The sequence below is a fragment of the Orbicella faveolata genome, unplaced genomic scaffold, assembly GCF_042242905.1.
Source record: "Orbicella faveolata isolate gen_17 unplaced genomic scaffold, um_ofav_v1 contig_46, whole genome shotgun sequence".
NCBI classification, from domain to species: Eukaryota; Metazoa; Cnidaria; class Anthozoa; order Scleractinia; family Merulinidae; genus Orbicella; species Orbicella faveolata.
The window spans coordinates 6,872,589-6,897,134 of record NW_028301576.1 but is presented as its reverse complement, the minus strand read 5'-3'; the positions used below and the strand labels follow the sequence as shown (position 1 = coordinate 6,897,134).

The window sequence follows — 24,546 nt, the reverse complement described above, 5'->3', positions numbered from 1 at the left end:
AACGCTCCATCTAATTTAGTATGCATTATTTGAAACTTTATTTGTTAATCGCTTCGGCAGTTTTTTGATGTTTATCGAATGACATTGCATTAAAAGGCCTTTTTCTTCAACACTGTGTAGTTTTCTCATTATTTTGCGTTGCGATAGTAATTTCTGAACAGTTTTTTTGCGGGGGCTTATTTTCGGCCTGATTTTGCTGATATCAGACCGAAAAAGTTTGTGGCTCGATATTTTTGGTTTCAAGCGAAACTGAAACAAAAGAAATTCATTTTTAAATAGTATTCGGTAACCTCTGCTTGAGAGATAAAAATCGGCCGATTTTATTTTTTAGCCGGAAATCATCGGTCGTTTCTTAGGCGCAGGGCCTCTTAATTCGCAATGAGCCTATATCATCATAACATACGTGTGTAAACCGTCCGTAATTTTTTATACTACAATTATTTGTTTGCCAAATTAAATGGGTATGATTGGCGGGAACCAGTAATTGTCCGTATAAATGGAGAGACTTTAGGACCCTTTACGTTACCTCGACGGCATCAATTGATACGCAGAGAATTTTATGCCGGCGCTAAGTTTCAATTTGCACATATCACTTTATATCTTGGTTCAAGAGGTCATTCGCTCGAATATCGATCATAAAAACATTGAAATGTTGTCTTGAAATGTCACCTCAACAGCAATCTACGACTGAAGAATGCTATTGACAGTATTGATAACCAACGACTGAGATTCTTAGCACAAGAGGGGTGACTGTTTCGCAATTGTGACACATCGGACAGTTTATTTGACGAAAACAGATACCTTGATTGTGTTTTGTTTCCCTTGGACATGTTTTGTTTTTCTCGAACATTCAAATTCAATATTCCATTCCTGTGCATTCCTGAGTATTGAGTATTGAAATAGCGACTTTTTAAAAACTGTGGTCAAATTGAAGAGGGTCTGAATGGAGGGGGATCCACGTGTCGGTTGTCGGTTAAAATTTGATTACTTTGTCGGTTGTCGGTTAAAATTTTCGACCTTTGTCGGTTGTCAGTAAATCTCACTTAATTTTTTTGTCGCTAGTCGGTAATATTTTCCTCGTTTTGTCAGTAATCAGTAATATTTTTGGCCCTTTATCGCCAGTCGGTTAACCTCATTCAGACCCTCATTGAATACAGCTCGTTCCATGCAAAAGGTCGCATCGGACAGGATTAATTCACTCCCTATGAAGTATGTTGCTTTACCATGTAAAGATTCCCAGGTGCAAAGATTGACCCACCCACCCCCCCCCCCCCCCCTTCCTTCCCCGTTCGACGTTGAACCCTTCTTAGATAAGGACTACTCGTGCAGTACGCTTTAGAGCTCATCGTTGCCGGGAATTGAGGGAAATCGAAGTACGGAAGATATTTGGCAAATGTGCCAACACTTTCGACAACTTTACCGTAGTAATGTCCTTCACTGCGTGTCACGCACAGCACGTATGGTCTCACCCCCTCAAGAATATTGTTCATAACGTATTAACTACGTGCTCATTCAAAAGCGCGTTTTTTCCACTTCATGCGTGAATATGATTCGGTAAATTAATTTATGCGAAAATTTGGTCAACGAAGTGTAAAGTTTGCAATTTCCTATCATAATTTTGCTCTTACTCATCCGTGAGCAGAAGTTGTTTCTAATCCTATTACTGCTGGATGGTTACACTGGCGTTAACGAACAGGAAATTGTTATCACGTAAACTGGCGAAAAGATGATTAGTATGATGTTTCTCAAGTTGCTTTTAACAAGAACATTTATTTGCATTCTCACCCGGTTTCTATATGCAAACAAACAGAAATTCGACGATGTTTTTACCCCGGCAATCATGATGGCAAAGTTAGGCGTAATACCGTCGAATATACGAGGTCTTCCTGTATTTTTCAAAACAGTGTCTTAAAGACTAAGAGGAACAGCTAGTACCGGGCGCTCTCAACGCTTTCTGAACATTTTAGGCTCTACGACCTGTCGACTCCTCTACCCTTCACCGCATCGATGAGTTTACAGCGGAGCTTTCCAAAACAATTCATCAAGTATCCTTCATTATTTTGAAGAACTATTCTTTCATAAGAGCTTGAATTTGATAGAACTGATACTAAGTACCATGAGTTAACCTCGTGGTTTTTCAGGAAACAGTGCAGTAGTCGCCTCCACCCACATTCTATTGCTAATTTGATAATGATGTCAAGATGACACCGAAATGTGCTATTTTTAGCGCTGATGTTCATTAAAAACCTTTATTGGGCGGTAATTTGTGATAATGGCTAATCACTAATCGGTGTAAAAAATTTTATTTAAATTTATCTTTCATTCTGTTGTTTATATAATAATCTAAAACGGCGCCTGCATTTGGTCGGGGGTACTTTTCCTAAATTAGAGGTTTGGGGGTTTGCGTGTCCGGCTTTGGTGCACGTAGGATATCGATGCATTGTTTATCTATTTTGCTGTAATCTTATTAATGTCAATTAAAACATATCTTGGGCCTGGCTGATCCATGGCCACGTGCTCATGCTTGATAACCTTTGTGTGCGTTTGGTTGTGTAGTGAAGGCAAAATGGTGTGTTTATAATAATATTATAGCGTGATGAAAAAAAGAAATCCAAAATAAATTACATATCTGCCCTTTTCCAGCCAAATTTGCTCGGGTTCTAATTATCCGTATTCTACTGTACGGCCCGCTAAAATTTAAAGCTGTTTTTGTTGCCAAAATGTTTTGTGATTTATTGCCAAGTGTTCTTAACCTTTTAAGCAAGTAAAAGTTTAAAACTTTCCTTTACTTCTCAAATTGTCCATTGAAGTCTGCTAATGACTTTTAAGTCTTAAAAGAGTCACTTATTTAACAACGATTTCAAATTGACTCGTTTTGCTTTAGAGGTGCTTCAGAAATTTGAAGCCGTTCCGGTTAAATAGAAATCGTTCCCGAACCCGTCAGACTCACAGTACAGATATAATAAATATCTTACTGACCTCGTTTACTCGGTCCGTATTGTAAGTTAGGGATCCTCGTTTTTCCCCTTCGATTTATGCCCCGCGCACTCCGCCCTTGGGCCAGAAATCGCTTCGCGCTTGGACCATAAATCGATGGGGAAAAATCTTGGTCTGTAACTTAGAGGACTGCCCTCGAATTCGGTTTGTAAGAGGTATTTAAGCGGGACTTCGCGACGATGGCAAAAGTTAGTACCCAGTAAGAAAACCAAGTCTTCTACAATCGCAAAAATCAGTTCCCGCAAAATAAAAAATATCGCCGATTTGCAAAAATAAACTCCCGTGAAAATTTAGTGCCACACGGCAGATTTAAAATGCCCCTTTTCGAGGATAGCATAAATAGCGATAATGCTACTGAAAGAGTGTTACTTACGTTGAAATAGTTCATTGGCGTCACTGGAATGTCCTATTACAGAATGTGACATCATACATGTAGTACATAAGTGATAGTAATAAAAATCCCCGGGTCTTGTTCCTTCGGGTCTAACGTAACTGACTCATGTGTTCTGAGTGCGATCTTTGAACCTTTAAAATCCCACCCCATCAAGACAGAAGAAGTGAATTCAACAGGTTATGGGCCCAGATGAGATGTTCCTGGAAGATTTGGAAGATCAATTTTCGATGGGGATGAGCGAAAATACAAGCAATGGAAGGTCAAATTCCTTGGCTACATGAGATTGCAAAAGTTGAAAGACGCTCTCGTGGGACGAGGAAGCTAATGCTAGCAAAAACGAGGGGGCGTTTGCCGAACTAATCCAGTTCCTAGATGACAAAAGCCTAGCGCTGGTAATGAGAGATACAATTGACGATGGAAGAAAGGCGCTGCAGATTCTACGAGCCCATTACGCTGGGACTGGGAAACCACGTGTGATTTCGCTTTACACCGAACTAACATCCTTAGTTAGATCGGCGAATGAGTCTGTCACTGACTATGTAATCAGAGTGGAGACGGCGGCAACAGCTTTGGAAAATGCGGGAGAAACTGTAACTGACAGTCTTCTTATAGCAATGGTACTCAAAGGATTACCTCAAAGTTACAAACCGTTTGTTGTGGTTGTCACACAGAGCGAGAAGCAACAAACATTTAGCGAATCCAAATCCTCTCTAAGAAGCTTTGAGGACACTGAAAAAGCAAGAACAGCAAATAATAACTACTCTATTTTGAAAGCAGAAGACAATTTCCAACAGGTAAGACCACCAGTGAGAGGAAAAGGAAATCTTACCTGCTTCAACTGCATCCAACAAGGTCATATAGCTCGTTTCTGTCCCAAGAAGCCCAAAGTAGGGAAGTAGTATAATACTTGCCGCTCAAGGTCGCACAGTGATCAAACATGTCGTCATAGAAGAAAGAAAGGTGACAAGGTTAATTACGTATCTGAGAAAACAGACCAGGATATTGAACTCTCATTTGCTTTTGAGACTAATGCCCATGAGGATGAGAATGTCTCTGGTAAACCTACATCTGGGAAGCAAAACACACTATTAGTTGATTGCGGTGCAACTGCTCATATTATTACTGATTTTGTCTAAGTTTAAAAAGTTTGATGACACATTTAAGCCAGACAAGCATTTCATTGAATTAGCAAATGGAACTCGAGCAAATAAGGTTGCCCTAAAAAGAGGAGATGTTGATATTACTATCGTCGATTCGTCTGGAACACCTCTGAAGGCAACTTTGCGAAATGCTCTGTTCATAACATCCTACCCTCAGGACATATTCTCGGTTAGAGCTGCAACAGAGAGGGCTGCCAGTGTGGCTTTCCAGCCAGATTCTGCTGAGCTGATGTACATGGATGGCACAAAGTTTGTCATTGAGAAGCATGGCAGATTGTCTTATTTGAATACACATGATAACATCACTGATTCTGATTCCGTAAACTATGCACGCCCTATGAATGAGTGGCATCAAATCCTAGGACATTGTAATTATGATGACATTAAGAAACTAGAGCATGTTGTAGATGGTATGAAGGTTAGCCATAAGAGTTCTAGCAAACCTAGCGATTGTAGTGTATGTGTGCTAGGAAAACTCACACAGAATAGGAATAGAAACTCTGATGCACGTGCGACTGCCCCACTAGAGTTACTTCATACTGACCTCGCTGGACCTGTTGATCCAGCCTTTAAGGAAGGTTTTAAATATTGTTTGGCCTTTACAGATGATTTTTCAGGTACAGCTTTTGTCTAATTTCTGAGGAACAAGAGTGACACAGTGGCTGCTAAAGAGAGATTTTTGGCAGATTCAGCCCCTTGTGGTAAGGTCAAATGTATGAGATCTGACAATGGTGGTGAGTTTACTTCTGTGAATTTAGAGGCACTTCTCAGGACGAATCGCACAAGGCATGATACCTCTGCCCCCTTTTCACCACACCAGAACGGCACAGCCGAGCGGCACTGGAGAACCCTATTTGAAATGGGGAGATGCCCGCCCATACGGGCCAGTTTAGCTAAGGTGTTCTGGCCATATGCAATTATGGCAGCAACATACACGCGCAATAGGTTCTTTAACAATCGCTTAAAGCAAACACCTTACTTTGCTCTCACATGTCAGAGACCTAACTTGTCTGACATGAGATTTTTCGGATCTGAATGTTATGCCTACAAGCAGGAGAAAAAGAAGCTAGACCCTATGTGTACCAAAGGGATTTTTCTGGGGTACGACAAACTAAGCCCCGCTTGCCTTGTGTATTTCCCAAACATTGCTAAGGTGATTAAGCACAGGGTGGTAAAATTCCCTTCGGAAAGTGTTAATGAGAAACACACTCAAACAGGAAGTCTGTTATGTGATGAAGATGATTTCGTGTTGTTACGGCGTAACACTAATGCAGATATGTGTAGTGCGTCTGGTGTTAACAGGTCTGAGGAAATCTCAGGCGAACAGGCTGAGAACACTAACCCTGATATGTGTAGTGCATCTGGTGTTAACAGGTCTGAGGAAATCTCAGGCGAACAGGCTGTGAACACTAACCCTGATATGTGTAGTGCATCTGATTTTCATAGGTCGGAGAAATTCTCAGGTGAACAGGCTGAGAAGCTTGTGACTGAAGACAAAACTGATAGGAACCCCCAATCTGTGACTGAAGGTGCGAGATACCCCACCAAGAAGAGGAGACGCCCAGCATACCTCAATGGCTATGTTACTGATCTGGATGAGGTTATTGCTGAGAGTGACCAGGTATTATCTAGTGTTGATTATTGTTACAAGGTTTCAGCTTTTCCCCAGACATACCAAGAAGCAATTGAATCTCCTGAGTCAGAAAATTGGAAGGCAGCAATGAGAGAAAAAATGGATTCTCTTATCGAGAATGAGACATTTATTCTAACCACCCTACCAGAGGGTAGGAATTCAGTGGGGGCCGTTGGGTCTACACTATCAAAGAAGGTTCTGATGGTGCTAAAACCTACAAGCCTAGGTATGTTGCTAAAGGCTATAGTCAAGTGAAAGGTGTAGATTATCAGCAAACATTTGCCCCCTACGGCAAATCTCACATCAGTACGTGCTCTGTTGCGAATAGCAGCACAACACGATTTAATTCTACACCATATGGATGTCAAAACAGCATACCTAAATGCTCCCAGTGATTGTGAGATATATATGGACCAAGCTGAAGGTTTTGAAGCCCCTAGTAGTTCTAATGGGAGACTTGTGTATAAGTTAAACAAATCCCTGTATGGATTGAAGCAATCAGGTAGAAATTGGAACAATGTGTTACACTGTTTCCTACTTGATAACCAGTTTGTTCAGAGTCCAGTTGACAACTGTATGTATACTAAACAGTTTGGGGGTAAACTAGTTGTAATACTTGTTTGGGTCGACAACATCATTATTGCAGCAAGTGACATAGTTCTGATGTCTGAGGCTAAACAGATGTTTCAGGAGAGATTCCGCATGAAAGACCTGGGTAGACTTTCATACTTCTTAGCTATTGATTTTGAACAGGGTGACGGCTTTGTGAAGATGATCCAGAGAAGATACTAAAGCAAAATCCTTGAGAGGTTTGAAATTTCTGATTGCAAGCCAAGGGCCACACTTTCTGAGCACAGGCTTGAGTTTTGTAGTGAAACACCTTGTGATCCCAGAAGATATCGTGAAGCTGTTGGTAGCTTGGTTTATGCTATGACATGTACCAGACCAGACATAGGTTGGGTTGTAAGTAGGTTGTCACAGTTTCTGTCTAGTCCAGTTCAGGAACACTGCACTGCAGTGAAACATGTTTTAAGGTACTTGAAGGGCACTCTCCGCTATGAGCTATGTTACAGGAAATGTGATGATGGCCTAACTTTGGTTGTTTATAGTGACGCTGACTGGGCGTCGTCGGCAGATGATAGGCGAAGTACCAGTGGGTGCTGTTTCAGTCTAAACAAAGCTGGCCCTCTTATTTCCTGGAAGTCACGTTCGAGGAAACAGCCAACGGTGGCGCTGTCATCTTGTGAGGCAGAGTGCATTGCACTGTCGGCAGCTGTGCAGGAGTATTTGTACCTCACTCAAGTGTTAAGAGACATCGATGAGGTGTGTGGACCAGTTGGAATTTTTGAGGATAATCAGGGCGCAATCGCTTTATCTAAAAACTCTGTAAATCGGCAGAGATCGAAGCATATTGACGTCTGTTATCATTTTATCCGAACAGTGCAAAACACTGGTAAGGTTGTTGTCAAATATTGTCCCACAGCAGACATAGCATCTGACTAGATGACTAAGGCAGCAACAAAGTTCAAGTTGCAGAAATTCAGCCGTTACATTTTTGGATAGAATGCATGGTTTTAGTTTACAAAACTTTGTTCCCGTTCATAATTGTGCATAATTTTGTTATATTTCACATTTGATAAGATAATTATGTAAACATGGTTATGTCCTGGGCAATATGAGATCAAGTGAGGGGTGTTACAAAATGTGACCTCATACATGTAGTACATAAGTGATAGTAATAAAAATCCCCGGATCTTGTTCCTTCGGGTCTAACGTAACTGACTCATATCATATGGATATTTCCGATATGACACTTCTAGAAAGCGTCAAATAAATTTTCAAGGGATTTCAAACTTTGGAAGTACTCGCAAAACGCGAATTTCGAAAACATTTGTTCAGTATCGTACTGTTCTCTGAGACTCCTGAGAGAGACTCCCACTCGAATACATACCTCTGACTAACCGAGTTCGAGGACCGTACTGTAAGTTAAGGACGTTGTTTTCTCCCCATCGATTTATATGGCCTAAGCGCAAACGAGCGGGCCATAAATCGAAGGAGAACAACGAGGATCCGTAACTTACAGTATGGACCGAGAAAACGAGGTTAGTAAGATATTTGTTATATCTCTATTGTTTGTCCGACGGGTTTGGGAAGAACACATCTTTAAATTTTGCGGGCCGTACAGCAGAATACAGCCCGCTAAATTGACCAATCACAGCGCTCCTAGTAAGTGAGAAATATAGTAAAAGTGTCCTATTGAAAACTTCCCGCGAGAATATTAATATATGTTCTTTAATAGATATGATCGCTGCGATCGATACAAAAATGTTCTGCAATCGTTGCGATCGTTGTAGACGTTGTAGACCTTAGTTCAACGCCTCGGTCATGCTTGTAAATAGCCAACTGGTCTGCCTCCCGCCAGTTGGGATTTTTAAGCCTATTATGTTTAGTTGATATATTTGTTTCTTTCAGTTAAGTGGCATGCCTGTGAACTACCTAGGTGTAGCTAAGCGCATTGACCACTATAAACAACAACATTTGAACATTTGAACAACATTTGCGATAACATGGAAACCACTTTCCAGCGATATTGTGCTGCGTCGGCTGAGGAGAGTTAATAAGAGTGATTTGGAGAAGAAGACGCATCGAGCACTGATTTCTTATCGTCTACCGTTTTTAAAATGGTAACATCAAGCGACTGACTCGAACATTACGCTTTCTATGAACCTGCGATCAGGTCAATTTTTCATGCTATTTATCCTCTTAACGAGGTCGTATGATCGCCGGTCGATTTATGTTGCACTATAAAACCGCTTGCTCTAATCAATTGATAAGTCAAATGACGTTTTGATCATCGAATCTAAGGTCGCGCCACCGTGCACTACGCAGGAGACATTTGAAAACGGTATTTGCACTCTCAAAACCCCGGAGAAAATTAAAAACGCAACAATCACCGGTCATTTTGGATTTGTGTTCGAGGAAAACTCGTCATCGTTTTCGGAAAGCTCCGTTTTCAAAATGTTTTCCATCCCGGCTCACTAAAACGAATAGCCGGCGTTTTCACCATGCGTTTTCAAATTCCTCCGGTTTGAAGAACGTTTTCGAAAAGCTCCGTTTTCGTGACGGACTAGTGTGGACTGTAGGCCAAACCGTAGAAATAAAGTTGCGTTTTCAAATTTCTCCGCCGTAGTGTGGACAAAATTATCTTTTTCAAAGTGTGGCCCCCTTAACTCATATAGCATATTTGCCCTCGAAGCTTCGCTTCTCGGGCAAATATTTGTTTTAACAACATCAAATTTCCCGATAGTTCCTCAACAGAAACACTCTATTGCTTAACTAGAAATCTCGAGCTCATAATCTAATTGCACGACTATATGCAGAAAAATTCACATTCCTTTAAGGACACTAAAATGGCCACCCCGCTTGATTTTTGCAGGGGCATGTCACGACCACTTAACTGGTACCGTTACTAATAAGAGGTGATAAATGTGAGCAGGCTATGTGACGTCGTCTTTGCGCTGGATTTTTCTTTCCATTCAGTCGCTGTAGGCTTTGCCATTTTGTGATCTCAGCGTTGGAGTTTGGTGACGGTAGCGTTTATCGGAATCTGAGGGAATTTTCCTTGTTTATTTTACATACTCACGAACACGACTTTGAATCGCCTTGGCTTTGGGATGTCAACCGTCACTGAACCTGGGAACAGCTGTATTTGATTGCATTTGTTGATTAGTTCCAGTCGCTACAGATAGCTCAGTCTTTATCCGGTCGAATATTGTTTGGAATCGGTGGAAAAGTACTCTGAAGGCAAGACACATAAGAGTGAGTTTGATGTGCATGAACCAAGGAACGGAAATGTAAACACTGTCTACTTTATTCATCAGGGGAAATACTCGAATCAGTCGCACGGAGACTGTTTGTTTTCGATGAACGAGCACGTGATTGCAAATGTTTGCTTTTAATTGAGCTTTCAACTTAGAATAATGTTTGTGAACAAATGTATACTTTTACAAATTAGTTTTTACGCATAGTTAATGTGGGTATATTTATCACGAAATTTGAAGGCTGATGTAAATATTTAAGTCCTATTAAACTTTTGACGGCTACGGAAACTGGCGCCGTCATGCAACGTACACAGGGGACCTGTTCACTGGCATGGACTTTGACACTACGATATATCTGTCTGTAAAACTCCGATTGTTGATGAAAAACGCTGATTTTAGCAATAGACAAAGGTTGAAAGTCAGCTAGGGGAATCATTTAGGGTATCTATATTAAAGTGACACCGTCGAACGCACTCTCATAATCTTTGCAATTTGATTACTACTAGTTGTTGAATAGTGCCCGAGCGAGATCGTAACTCTTGCTCAGTTTTGGCCAATGACAACGCAGGAAAATTTAGCGGTGAACTATTAAGCAATTAGATTATGAGCTCGAGATTTCTATTTAAGTAACGCCCCGACTAAGAAGTGTAACGAAAACAATAGGGCCGCGGCAGCGGGAGCCGTTAGTAGCCGATAAGCAGAAACGTGATCATTAAATTTTAAAAACAATATTATAACACAACTAAAGCAAAGCGCGCGCTCTGATTGGTTAAATTAGCGTCTACTATTTGCTCATGAGTGTACGCTGCTGACGTGTGTGCTAATGTTTACAAAGCAAATCTTTTGACAGACATTGTTTCCAAAGTAATGGCCGACGTTCTTCTGCCAGAAATGCGAAACTGTCTTCACAGTTGTCTGAAGATGAAACTTTATCGAGTTACTGGTGTGCAGTCGGTTGTCATGAATGAATTTTCGCGCGCTTGTTTTCTCTTGTCATGTAAGACTACACGAACATTTTTTTGTGATGTGGCTCAATAAAAGGACTTCTGTTGTTCCAATGTCTCAATGTTATGTTGTAAAACAAATGGTAAACGCCATAGCGTACGCTATTGAGTTATGGATGCACTTGGGAGGTTTGCTAAGCACTCAAGAAGCTAGAGTCGCATTCGGCTATCGCCTCGTGCGACTCTTAAGCTTCGTTCGAGCTTAGCAACCTCCCGCGTGCATCCATAACTCAATAGTGCACGCTATGGCGTTTACCATTTGTTAAGTGTTCCTGTCGAGGAATCATCGGCTGATAGTTGCCCCGCGGAAATTTGATATTCTTAAAACACATATTTGCCCGAGAAGCGAAGCTTCGAGGGCAAATATGCTAGTTTTAAGAATATCAAATTTCCAGGGGGCAACTATCAGGCCGATAGTTCCGAGACATAAACACTCTATTGTCTTTATTGTTCACCACTAAATTTTCTTCCGCGCGCCAGTTCAAAAATCATATTGAATCGTTTTACACTTTTTTAGACGAAACGCGTGAAAGCAAAATGTAAAATTTGAAAAACAAAACGGACAAAAAAAAACTCTTTTACAATTTCAATGGTTTATTTTCTATAAGCAGGCTTTTTTACAGAAATATTTTCACGGACGATTACTATCCATCTGGGAATTTTCCTCGGACGGGCACTATTTAAACAATAGAGTGTTTCTGTCGAGGAACTATCGGCTGATAGTTGCCCCGCGGAAATTTGTTGTTCTTAAAACAAATATTTGCCCGAGAAGCGAAGCTTTGAGGGCAAATATGCTAGTTTTAAGAACATCAAATTTCCAAGGGGCAACTAACAGACCGATAGTTCCGAGACATAAACACTCTATTGTGTTTATTGTTCACCACTAAATTTTCTTCCGCGCGCTAGTTCAAAAATCATATTGATTATTTTCAAGTTTTCAGATGAAAGCCGTGAAAGCCAAATGTAAAATTTGAAAAAGAAAACCGACAAAAACCCACTTAATACAATTTAAATTGTTTATTTTCTATAAACCCGCTTGTTTACAGAAAAAGTTTCACGGACGAGTACTATCCATCCGGGTATTTTCCGCGGACGGGCACTATGAGCTGATAGTGTCTCTCCGCGGACGAACACTATCGCGTCACGTGATCGATTTAAACCAATAGCAATCGGAGAAAATTTAGTGGTGAACTATAAAGGCTGATACTGTCTCTCCTCGAATGAACACTATCGCGTCACGTGATCTCCTTAAACCAATAAGAATCGGAGAAAAATTAATTATCACGCATAGAAATCGAGAGCGAATAATCTAATTGTTTTAGTATAAATCTACTAGTCGTTCAAAACGTTATATAAATCCTCTTCACAAACACTTCGAAAATCTATCACAGATTACTATAAATCTACTTGCGTTTTATCACGAATGCCTTTCTGATTGGCTACGCTACTCACTATCTATTCTGTGATAGATAGTAAGTAGCGTAGCAGTGTGCCCTTGATAACGAAATGACGGTCACTTCTTGGCGTTTTCGAAGTGTCTGTGAAGAGGATTTAGGTAAAGTTTTCAACGACTAGTAGATTTATACTAAAAGAATTAGATTATTCGCTCTCGATTTCTATGCGTGATAGTTGACGAGGGCGCATCACGCGATAGAGATCTCGAGCTCAAAATCTAATTGTTTAATAGATAGTGAGTTGCGTAGGCAATCAGAGAGCGGCATTCGTGATAGAATGCTAGTTGATTTATACTAATGGCTGATAGTGTACGATAGCTCAGCCAATCAGATTGCAGCATATATCTGCATTATTATACCAGAAGAATTCCACTAAATTCTTATTAGTAGAATTTTACTTGTACGTAAATACTTTGTATATACTGGTAATTTTATAGCTCATATTGGCAGGGCAGCCCAAACAGACCAGCTCATTCTACGTTCCCTGCTCAACGTTCGCATGCACGTTGAATTGTGTAACAAGTTCACGGAAATGAATCAACAGTGGTAAACAATGTTTTACCACGAGAGAAGATCACCGCTTCCCCTTTTCACTGAGTAATTTTACTTCCTTCCCACCCTTTCTTAACAAGTAATATTTCACCATGTATCTCCCTCCTAGCCGGCTAATTATTGTAGAACTGGCAAAAGTTATAAATTAAAAGAACATAAACACTCCCAAATAATACGCATGTTGGCTTTATTATCTGATCACTATGAACGTTTGTTTCACGCTTATCTTAATTCATTTATCTTTTTATTTATTTATTCTTTGATTCATTGATTTAATGATCGATCGACCGATCGATTCCGGATTAATTGTTTCTTGAATATGATTTAAACTGACAGCGCCTGTCACCGGGGCTGCTACAGATTAGAATCAATCTATCATCAGTGCAGTCGTCACTAACTCCCAGGTACAAGTTAGTGTTATTGGGAAGCGTGTGTTTATAAGTGATAAGCCTAGAATCTTGTTTCCGTTCCTCATCAAACAGGAAAGCATCGGTAGTTGAAGAGTTACATCGCTCATTCTGCGAAAGAAACAAAAAACTCAATGAACGTTACGCTCAGGGCAAACTCGCATTTTACCAAGCTAAACATATGTTTACTTGTTGCCAACAAGAGCCGGCTATGATGGTCTCTTATTGCCAACGAATATTTAACAATTTTTCGCCTAAGGCTCGGTGAATATTTACCAATGTTCACTGAGCCTGAGGCGAATAATTTTTAGTACCATTTTCAGAGCTGAACAAAGAGGACTCCAGAATAGTGGACTAAAACATAAAAACACTGGCGCAATTCTTCGTTTGCATACACGTATGCAGCCGTAGTTTTAATAATAAGCCCAATTGTGAATCAATTTGCTCATCGAGTTCGGCAGTAAAACAAACAAGCGAAACACTACGATAAAAAATTCATCCGTTACCTTTGTTTTATCGTTGTTGACTTCATTCACAATTGTCATCATCGTCTAAAAATGAGTAGCTTTAGTTTGAAGAAAAATAAATTTCGGTCAATCGATCTGACCTGCTGGCGATCAATGTAACCACTGCGTTTACGATACTTAAATTCCTTGAATGCGAGTTCTTAAAATTGCTTCTTGCTCCAAGGGCGACTGCAGTCATTTTGAAAATTCTCCATCTTTTCAGATATCCCGGAATTGGAGTGATGTCGTCTGAATAAATGAAAAATTCATTCAGCAACCGTCCGCCATGTTTACTTGCCGAGGTGGCAAAGCTGGTGAGCTTATTAACTAGGCCTGAAAATATTATATAAAGGAATCGCTCAACCAATCAGATTGCAGGAAACTCTTTGTTCAGCTCTGAAATTATACTAATATCATTTATTATAGACACATGGGTGTTTTATTGGAAAATGTTACTACATCCGGAACCCAAGTGGCGTATTTTCCTTACAGGTGGAGATATCGACGACGTCATTTCTCGCTTTTTCTCGGTTGGTCAGTTTGTCTATATCATAAAAAGAAAATTACACGGTGGCTTAAAGATATGAATTTTATTTTCTCGTGTTAAAAACAATATTTCAACACTCGAAAATAACATTGTTGTGTTCCCTAGATATGAGATGATAGATAGTCAACGAGGGCTGTCGAGACCCATAGCGCCGAGTTGGATTTAACCATCTCATATTCAACAAACGCGAGTGGAATAATTGTTTTATTAGAAAAAAAACGCCCCAAAATATAGAAAACTAAACAAAAATGAAAATAAAAACGTCCCAAAAATAAAACATTCTTACGGGCACGCTCACCATATTTGTAGTGCATGATATAATTACTCGTATACCATGATGGCTAAGCCAATGTAAACTCTTCAGTTGCATACACCTTATTCCAAAATGGCCGTCATTTTAGTATTCTTTTGTTTATTTGAAAATGAGCCCTTGTTGTCTCGTTTAAGGGAAAATATTCTTTTGAATTTCGAGTCTAAGAACAAGGCAACACGGGCTAATTTCCAAGTAAACAAAAGAATACTTAAATGGCGGCCATTTTGGAATAAGGTGTATTATCCAATGATACAGTTTTAAATAATATCATATATAGACTTCCGATATTTCACAGCTGATATTGTGCAACGTTTAAACCAAATTCACTTTTCTTGAACACTATTGTTTTCATAGATCGCTCGCACCAAAATAACGGCAAAATCGAAACGGTTTCGTTTGAGCGAAGAACGTCCACAAACTGAGGGATTTCAGATTAGTTGGAAAGAAAGACACTGTTCAAACTTCAACTTTGTAGTGGATGTCCAATAAATTTAGCCGTGTTACCTGACGGTCCGGTACGGCACTCAGTAGAACTATAATATCAGAAAAAATATATAAACAAAATACACTTGCCAATAGACGCTAAGAAATAGTTTTAACTCACCATAAAAGTGACTGTCCTCTTGTCAATGACCTTCAGCGCATAGTACCGTGTGTTACCGCCTTGTTCATCAGTGTATTGAATACATTTCTTTCCTCTGGTCTCCTTAATCGTAAATTCTTTGAAATATAAAATACACTATCAAGAAAACCCCTGAAATCAATTTCAGTTAAAATTATATTTAAACAAGACTCAATAGCACGCAATCAAAAAAGGCAGCTCAGCCGCATCAGAAAGCAACAGTCTCCCTAAATTTGGGACCTTTAGCAATAACACTATAGCATACACTGTGGGGTGATGTAGTTTTTACTGTGACTTACTAGTTGTTAAGCTCCTTAGAGATGTACCATCGCATTTTGCCTGGGTTGTACCTCCAACAAAGTGAATCTGTAAAAGATTACCAGCTTGACAGTGGTCTTCTTTTTTAAAAAATGACTGAAGGCTGATATTTCTTGCAGTACTCCGTCTGTTTGGCCTGGCTTCCACAGGAACCAGTAAACACATAACTGCAGCCTGTATATGTTCAATTATAACATGGTCATTGATTGATTAACACATCGATAAATGTCGTTTGTTAAAATTGAACACGAATTATAGAACTTTGATGTGCTCGTCATAATATTTTTTTTTTGTCTCGCACTCCTTTGAAATATGCTCTTGAACGCCCAAAAACTCTGTCCGAAACTACCCTTCGGAAACCCGCGTTTCAATCTGGCATTTCAGTTCCTGCAAGCAGCAAACATTGTGCAGGGCGTACCGTATATTTAAACTGCCCTAATAGATCATTAAGAAGACGCTTAACAAAAAAGACTGAGGACCTTAACGAGGGCAAAATACAAAACATAAGCCCTTTTAAACTTAAACTTTCAGAATCATAAAATCTAAGATTGCAATAACCTTAGTAGTAATATTCCTTACCAGAAAAGTACATGTGAAATCCATTTATCCGCTCTCTGTCCAGTTATTTCTTTCAGATGAATAACTATAAAATGTTTCAGAGCTAGGGCTTTCTTTTATACCATGGTTCATTTAATTTTATTTGCACTATGTAATTCATAAAAAATGAATGGAATTTGTTCGACCGCGGACCTGATTCTAAAAAGCATTACATAATGATGTCAGGTATTTTTGTTTCAGCTATGGTCAGTTGAGTTCAGGTTGTTCATATAACGGGTATTTTAAGGGGAGCAGTTAAGTTTCGATGGAAGTTTTAAGAACAAACAAACTTCCGCTGAGATTGATCGTATTAAGAAGCAATATAAGATCGATTAATCGGTTTAATTAGCTAAACACCCAACAATTTGCATGGAAAAAATTGAGATCTAAATTGAGATCGATTAATCGGTTCAATTAGCTAAACACCCAACAATTTGCATGGAAAAAATTGAGATCTAAAGGGTCCGAAAATGTTTAATTCGACTGATTTTCTCTCAGCTCAGGTCAGCCCCCCATCGCGTAGAATTCCCCATCAATTGCGGTCGAGCAAAAATTTCCCAAGCGGGGAGGGGTAAGTTCAGTCGTACGATACGAATCCTGTCATCCTGTCGCAGGGAAACGCTTCGCTCATCTTGTCGATCGAGTTGCGCGGATTTCTTCGCCATTCATCACGGTCTATTTTTAAAAAATGGTAAGAGGAAGGCACAGCAAGAATTTTTATGCGGATTTAAACAAACTGTCTATGGCTGATGCCTATTTTTGTGAGAAGAGGAAGAACAAAACGCTGAAAGGGATATATAAAGCCGAGGGGATCGTAGCAATGAAGTCGGAGAAAAGAAAGGTAAGACTAAGCAGTTGAGCTTAAGCTTTTATTGACAGTTCGAAGACATGATATCTGCCGACCTAAGAACTTAACGACTCGATAAAGTCGGCAAGGTTTTGCTTTTAACTTTCAGTTGTTTCCTCGTTTATAGTCAAAAGAAGCCGAATACCTCATTAAACGGAATGGATGGAAAGTGTTCTCCATTGCCTTTCGTGTCAAACGTTACCCACATACATCAAATGCGTTCCATATCCTTTATTTTCTGTCATATTTTACAAGCTGCCATTCGGTTAGTGTTCGATCAAGGGGTTTAAGGTCCCGGATGTGACCGGGAATTCTACGCGACGCACCATCCGCTTCTACCACGGACGGTTTGATAAGTACTGTATCACTCAAGGAAGTCGAAACATCTTATTTACATTTCCTTGACACTGACTTTTTTACTATTTCGTCATTCCGTTTTATTGCCTATTCACCAGATTTGTTAGCGATAGCTGGATCTCGCCCAACAAAAGGAATTAACCGTTTACACTTTTGATACCGAGGGAAAATATCAATTGAGATCAAAAGAATATCTCTTGTTGAGATTTATTAATTAAGATTGAAATATTCAATTGAAAGAAGAACAACTTAATTCGCAATGAGCCAATATCATCATAACATACGTGTGTAAACCCTCAGTTATTTTTTATACTACTGTTATTTGTTTGCCAAATTAAATGGGTATGATTGGCGGGAACCAGTAATTGTCCGTATAAATGGAGAGACTTTAGGACCCTTTACGTTACCTCGACGGCATCAATTGATACGCAGAGAATTTTATGCCGGCGCCGCTAAGTTTCAATCTGCACATATCACTTTATGTCTTGGTTCAAGAGGTCATTTACTCGAATATCGACCATAAAACATTGAAATGTTGTCTTGAAATGTCACCTCAACAGCAATCTACGACTGAAGAACGCTATTGACAGTATTGAGGGTTGACTGTTTCGCAATTGCGACACATCGGACAGTCTATTTGCCGAAAACAGATACCTTGATTGTGTTTCTTTCCTTTGGACATGTTTTGTTTTTCTTGAACATTCAAATTCAATATTCCATTCCTGTGCATTAATTTTAAAAGTATTGAGCACCTATTTGACCTTGAAATAGCGACTTTTTAAAAACTGTGGTCAAATTGAAGAGGGTCTGAATGGAGGGGGATCCACGTGTCGGTTGTCGGTTAAAATTTGATTACTTTGTCGGTTGTCGGTTAAAATTTTCGACCTTTGTCGGTTGTCAGTAAATCTCACTTAATTTTTTTGTCGCTAGTCGGTAATATTTTCCTCGTTTTGTCAGTAATCAGTAATATTTTTGGCCCTTTATCGCCAGTCGGTTAACCTCATTCAGACCCTCATTGAATACAGCTCGTTCCATGCAAAAGGTCGCATCGGACAGGATTAATTCACTCCCTATGAAGTATGTTGCTTTACCATGCAAAGATTCCCAGGTGCAAAGATTGACCCACCCACCCCCCCCCCCCCCCCTTCCTTCCCCGTTCGACGTTGAACCCTTCTTAGATAAGGACTACTCGTGCAGTACGCTTTAGAGCTCATCGTTGCCGGGAATTGAGGGAAATCGAAGTACGGAAGATATTTGGCAAATGTGCCAACACTTTCGACAACTTTACCGTAGTAATGTCCTTCACTGCGTGTCACGCACAGCACGTATGGTCTCACCCCCTCAAGAATATTGTTCATAACATATTAACTACGTGCTCATTCAAAAGCGCGTTTTTTCCCCTTCATGCGTGAATATGATTCGGTAAATTAATTTATGCGAACATTTGGTCAACGAAGTGTAAAGTTTGCAATTTCCTATCATAATTTTGCTCTTACTCATCCGTGAGCAGAAGTTGTTTCTAATCCTATTACTGCTGGATGGTTACACTGGCGTTAACGAACAGGAAATTGTTATCACGTAAACTGGCGAAAAGATGATTAGTATGATGTTTCTCAAGTTGCTTTTAACAAGAACATTTATTTGCATTCTCACCCGGTTTCTATATGCAAACAAACAGAAATTCGACGATGTTTTTACCCCGGCAATCATGATGGCAAAGTTAGGCGTAATACCGTCGAATATACGAGGTCTTCCTGTATTTTTCAAAACAGTGTCTTAAAGACTAAGAGGAACAGCTAGTACCGGGCGCTCTCAACGCTTTCTGAACATTTTAGGCTCTACGACCTGTCGACTCCTCTACCCTTCACCGCATCGATGAGTTTACAGCGGAGCTTTCCAAAACAATTCATCAAGTATCCTTCATTATTTTGAAGAACTATTCTTTCATAAGAGCTTGAATTTGATAGAACTGATACTAAGTACCATGAGTTAACCTCGTGGTTTTTCAGGAAACAGTGCAGTAGTCGCCTCCACCCACATTCTATTGCTAATTTGATAATGATGTCAAGATGACACCGAAATGTGCTATTTTTAGCGCTGATGTTCATTAAAAACCTTTACTGGGCGGTAATTTGTGATAATGGCTAATCACTAATCGGTGTAAAAAATTTTATTTAAATTTATCTTTCATTCTGTTGTTTATATAATAATCTAAAACGGCGCCTGCATTTGGTCGGGGGTACTTTTCCTAAATTAGAGGTTTGGGGATTTGCGTGTCCGGCTTTGGTGCACGTAGGATATCGATGCATTGTTTATCTATTTTGCTGTAATCTTATTAATGTCAATTAAAACATATCTTGGGCCTGGCTGATCCATGGCCACGTGCTCATGCTTGATAACCTTTGTGTGCGTTTGGTTGTGTAGTGAAGGCAAAATGGTGTGTTTATAATAATATTATAGCGTGATGAAAAAAAGAAATCCAAAATAAATTACATATCTGCCCTTTTCCAGCCAAATTTGCTCGGGTTCTAATTATCCGTATTCTACTGTACGGCCCGCTAAAATTTAAAGCTGTTTTTGTTGCCAAAATGTTTTGTGATTTATTGCCAAGTGTTCTTAACCTTTTAAGCAAGTAAAAGTTTAAAACTTTCCTTTACTTCTCAAATTGTCCATTGAAGTCTGCTAATGACTTTTAAGTCTTAAAAGAGTCACTTATTTAACAACGATTTCAAATTGACTCGTTTTGCTTTAGAGGTGCTTCAGAAATTTGAAGCCGTTCCGGTTAAATAGAAATCGTTCCCGAACCCGTCGGACTCACAGTACAGATATAATAAATATCTTACTGACCTCGTTTACTCGGTCCGTATTGTAAGTTAGGGATCCTCGTTTTTCCCCTTCGATTTATGCCCCGCGCACTCCGCCCTTAGGCCAGAAATCGCTTCGCGCTTGGACCATAAATCGATGGGGAAAAATCTTGGTCTGTAACTTAGAGGACTGCCCTCGAATTCGGTTTGTAAGAGGTATTTAAGCGGGACTTCGCGACGATGGCAAAAGTTAGTACCCAGTAAGAAAACCAAGTCTTCTACAATCGCAAAAATCAGTTCCCGCAAAATAAAAAATATCGCCGATTTGCAAAAATAAACTCCCGTGAAAATTTAGTGCCACACGGCAGATTTAAAATGCTCCTTTTCGAGGATAGCATAAATAGCGATAATGCTACTGAAAGAGTGTTACTTACGTTGAAATAGTTCATTGGCGTCACTGGAATGTCCTGTTACAGAATGTGACATCATACATGTAGTACATAAGTGATAGTAATAAAAATCCCCGGGTCTTGTTCCTTCGGGTCTAACGTAACTGACTCATGTGTTCTGAGTGCGATCTTTGAACCTTTAAAATCCCACCCCATCAAGACAGAAGAAGTGAATTCAACAGGTTATGGGCCCAGATGAGATGTTCCTGGAAGATTTGGAAGATCAATTTTCGATGGGGATGAGCGAAAATACAAGCAATGGAAGGTCAAATTCCTTGGCTACATGAGATTGTAAAAGTTGAAAGACGCTCTCGTGGGACGAGGAAGCTAATGCTAGCAAAAACGAGGGGGCGTTTGCCGAACTAATCCAGTTCCTAGATGACAAAAGCCTAGCGCTGGAAATGAGAGATACAATTGACGATGGAAGAAAGGCGCTGCAGATTCTACGAGCCCATTACGCTGGGACTGGGAAACCACGTGTGATTTCGCTTTACACCGAACTAACATCCTTAGTTAGATCGGCGAATGAGTCTGTCACTGACTATGTAATCAGAGTGGAGACGGCGGCAACAGCTTTGGAAAATGCGTAAACTATGCACGCCCTATGAATGAGTGGCATCAAATCCTAGGACATTGTAATTATGATGACATTAAGAAACTAGAGCATGTTGTAGATGGTATGAAGGTTAGCCATAAGAGTTCTAGCAAACCTAGCGATTGTAGTGTATGTGTGCTAGGAAAACTCACACAGAATAGGAATAGAAACTCTGATGCACGTGCGACTGCCCCACTAGAGTTACTTCATACTGACCTCGCTGGACCTGTTGATCCAGCCTTTAAGGAAGGTTTTAAATATTGTTTGGCCTTTACAGATGATTTTTCAGGTACAGCTTTTGTCTAATTTCTGAGGAACAAGAGTGACACAGTGGCTGCTAAAGAGAGATTTTTGGCAGATTCAGCCCCTTGTGGTAAGGTCAAATGTATGAGATCTGACAATGGTGGTGAGTTTACTTCTGTGAATTTAGAGGCACTTCTCAGGACGAATCGCACAAGGCATGATACCTCTGCCCCCTTTTCACCACACCAGAACGGCACAGCCGAGCGGCACTGGAGAACCCTATTTGAAATGGGGAGATGCCCGCCCATACGGGCCAGTTTAGCTAAGGTGTTCTGGCCATATGCAATTATGGCAGCAACATACACGCGCAATAGGTTCTTTAACAATCGCTTAAAGCAAACACCTTACTTTGCTCTCACATGTCAGAGACCTAACTTGTCTGACATGAGATTTTTCGGATCTGAATGTTATGCCTACAAGCAGGAGAAAAAGAAGCTAGACCCTATATGTACCAAAGGGATTTTTCTGGGGTACGACAAACTAAGCCCCGCTTGCCTTGTGTATTTCCCAAACATTGCTAAGGTGATTAAGCACAGGGTGGTAAAATTCCCTTCGGAAAGTGTTAATGAGAAACACACTCAAACAGGAAGTCTGTTATGTGATGAAGATGATTTCATGTTGTTACGGCGTAACACTAATGCAGATATGTGTAGTGCGTCTGGTGTTAACAGGCCTGAGGAAATCTCAGGCGAACAGGCTGAGAACACTAACCCTGATACGTGTAGTGCATCTGGTGTTAACAGGTCTGAGGAAATCTCAGGCGAACAGGCTGTGAACACTAACTCTGATATGTGTAGTGCATCTGATTTTCATAGGTCGGAGAAATTCTCAGGTGAACAGGCTGAGAAGCTTGTGACTGAAGACAAAACTGATAGGAACCCCCAATCTGTGACTGAAGGTGCGAGATACCCCACCAAGAAGAGGAGACGCCCAGCATACCTCAATGGCTATGTTACTGATCTGGATGAGGTTATTGCTGAGAGTGACCAGGTATTATCTAGTGTTGATTATTGTTACAAGGTTTCAGCTTTTCCCCAGACATACCAAGAAGCAATTGAATCTCCTGAGTCAGAAAATTGGAAGGCAGCAATGAGAGAAAAAATGGATTCTCTTATCGAGAATGAGACATTTATTCTAACCACCCTACCAGAGGGTAGGAATTCAGTGGGGGCCGTTGGGTCTACACTATCAAAGAAGGTTCTGATGGTGCTAAAACCTACAAGCCTAGGTATGTTGCTAAAGGCTATAGTCAAGTGAAAGGTGTAGATTATCAGCAAACATTTGCCCCCTACGGCAAATCTCACATCAGTACGTGCTCTGTTGCGAATAGCAGCACAACACGATTTAATTCTACACCATATGGATGTCAAAACAGCATACCTAAATGCTCCCAGTGATTGTGAGATATATATGGACCAAGCTGAAGGTTTTGAAGCCCCTAGTAGTTCTAATGGGAGACTTGTGTATAAGTTAAACAAATCCCTGTATGGATTGAAGCAATCAGGTAGAAATTGGAACAATGTGTTACACTGTTTCCTACTTGATAACCAGTTTGTTCAGAGTCCAGTTGACAACTGTATGTATACTAAACAGTTTGGGGGTAAACTAGTTGTAATACTTGTTTGGGTCGACAACATCATTATTGCAGCAAGTGACATAGTTCTGATGTCTGAGGCTAAACAGATGTTTCAGGAGAGATTCCGCATGAAAGACCTGGGTAGACTTTCATACTTCTTAGCTATTGATTTTGAACAGGGTGACGGCTTTGTGAAGATGATCCAGAGAAGATACTAAAGCAAAATCCTTGAGAGGTTTGAAATTTCTGATTGCAAGCCAAGGGCCACACTTTCTGAGCACAGGCTTGAGTTTTGTAGTGAAACACCTTGTGATCCCAGAAGATATCGTGAAGCTGTTGGTAGCTTGGTTTATGCTATGACATGTACCAGACCAGACATAGGTTGGGTTGTAAGTAGGTTGTCACAGTTTCTGTCTAGTCCAGTTCAGGAACACTGCACTGCAGTGAAACATGTTTTAAGGTACTTGAAGGGCACTCTCCGCTATGAGCTATGTTACAGGAAATGTGATGATGGCCTAACTTTGGTTGTTTATAGTGACGCTGACTGGGCGTCGTCGGCAGATGATAGGCGAAGTACCAGTGGGTGCTGTTTCAGTCTAAACAAAGCTGGCCCTCTTATTTCCTGGAAGTCACGTTCGAGGAAACAGCCAACGGTGGCGCTGTCATCTTGTGAGGCAGAGTGCATTGCACTGTCGGCAGCTGTGCAGGAGTATTTGTACCTCACTCAAGTGTTAAGAGACATCGATGAGGTGTGTGGACCAGTTGGAATTTTTGAGGATAATCAGGGCGCAATCGCTTTATCTAAAAACTCTGTAAATCGGCAGAGATCGAAGCATATTGACGTCTGTTATCATTTTATCCGAACAGTGCAAAACACTGGTAAGGTTGTTGTCAAATATTGTCCCACAGCAGACATAGCATCTGACTAGATGACTAAGGCAGCAACAAAGTTCAAGTTGCAGAAATTCAGCCGTTACATTTTTGGATAGAATGCATGGTTTTAGTTTACAAAACTTTGTTCCCGTTCATAATTGTGCATAATTTTGTTATATTTCACATTTGATAAGATAATTATCTAAACATGGTTATGTCCTGGGCAATAGGAGATCAAGTGAGGGTTGTTACAAAATGTGACCTCATACATGTAGTACATAAGTGATAGTAGTAAAAATCCCCGGATCTTGTTCCTTCGGTTCTAACGTAACTGACTCATATCATATGGATATTTCCGATATGACACTTCTAGAAAGCGTCAAATAAATTTTCAAGGGATTTCAAACTTTGGAAGTA

At 40.2% G+C, this 24,546-nt stretch overlaps 3 protein-coding genes across 3 annotated transcripts; all 3 read left to right on the top strand.

Moving 5' to 3' along the window:
- The first annotated feature begins 5,410 nt into the window (after positions 1–5,410).
- Positions 5,411–6,439, top strand: LOC149098169 (uncharacterized). Its single transcript, XM_089276651.1, has one exon. The coding sequence runs from the start codon at positions 5,411–5,413 to the stop codon at positions 6,437–6,439; it is 1,029 nt and encodes a 342-aa protein (XP_089132777.1).
- A 675-nt stretch (positions 6,440–7,114) lies between these two features.
- Positions 7,115–7,687, top strand: LOC149098168 (uncharacterized). The gene has a single exon (XM_089276650.1). It carries the CDS (start codon positions 7,115–7,117, stop codon positions 7,685–7,687), a length of 573 nt encoding a protein of 190 aa, XP_089132776.1.
- A 15,925-nt stretch (positions 7,688–23,612) lies between these two features.
- LOC149098167 (uncharacterized) lies at positions 23,613–24,185 on the top strand. The gene has a single exon (XM_089276649.1). The coding sequence runs from the start codon at positions 23,613–23,615 to the stop codon at positions 24,183–24,185; it is 573 nt and encodes a 190-aa protein (XP_089132775.1).
- Positions 24,186–24,546: the final 361 nt, after the last annotated feature.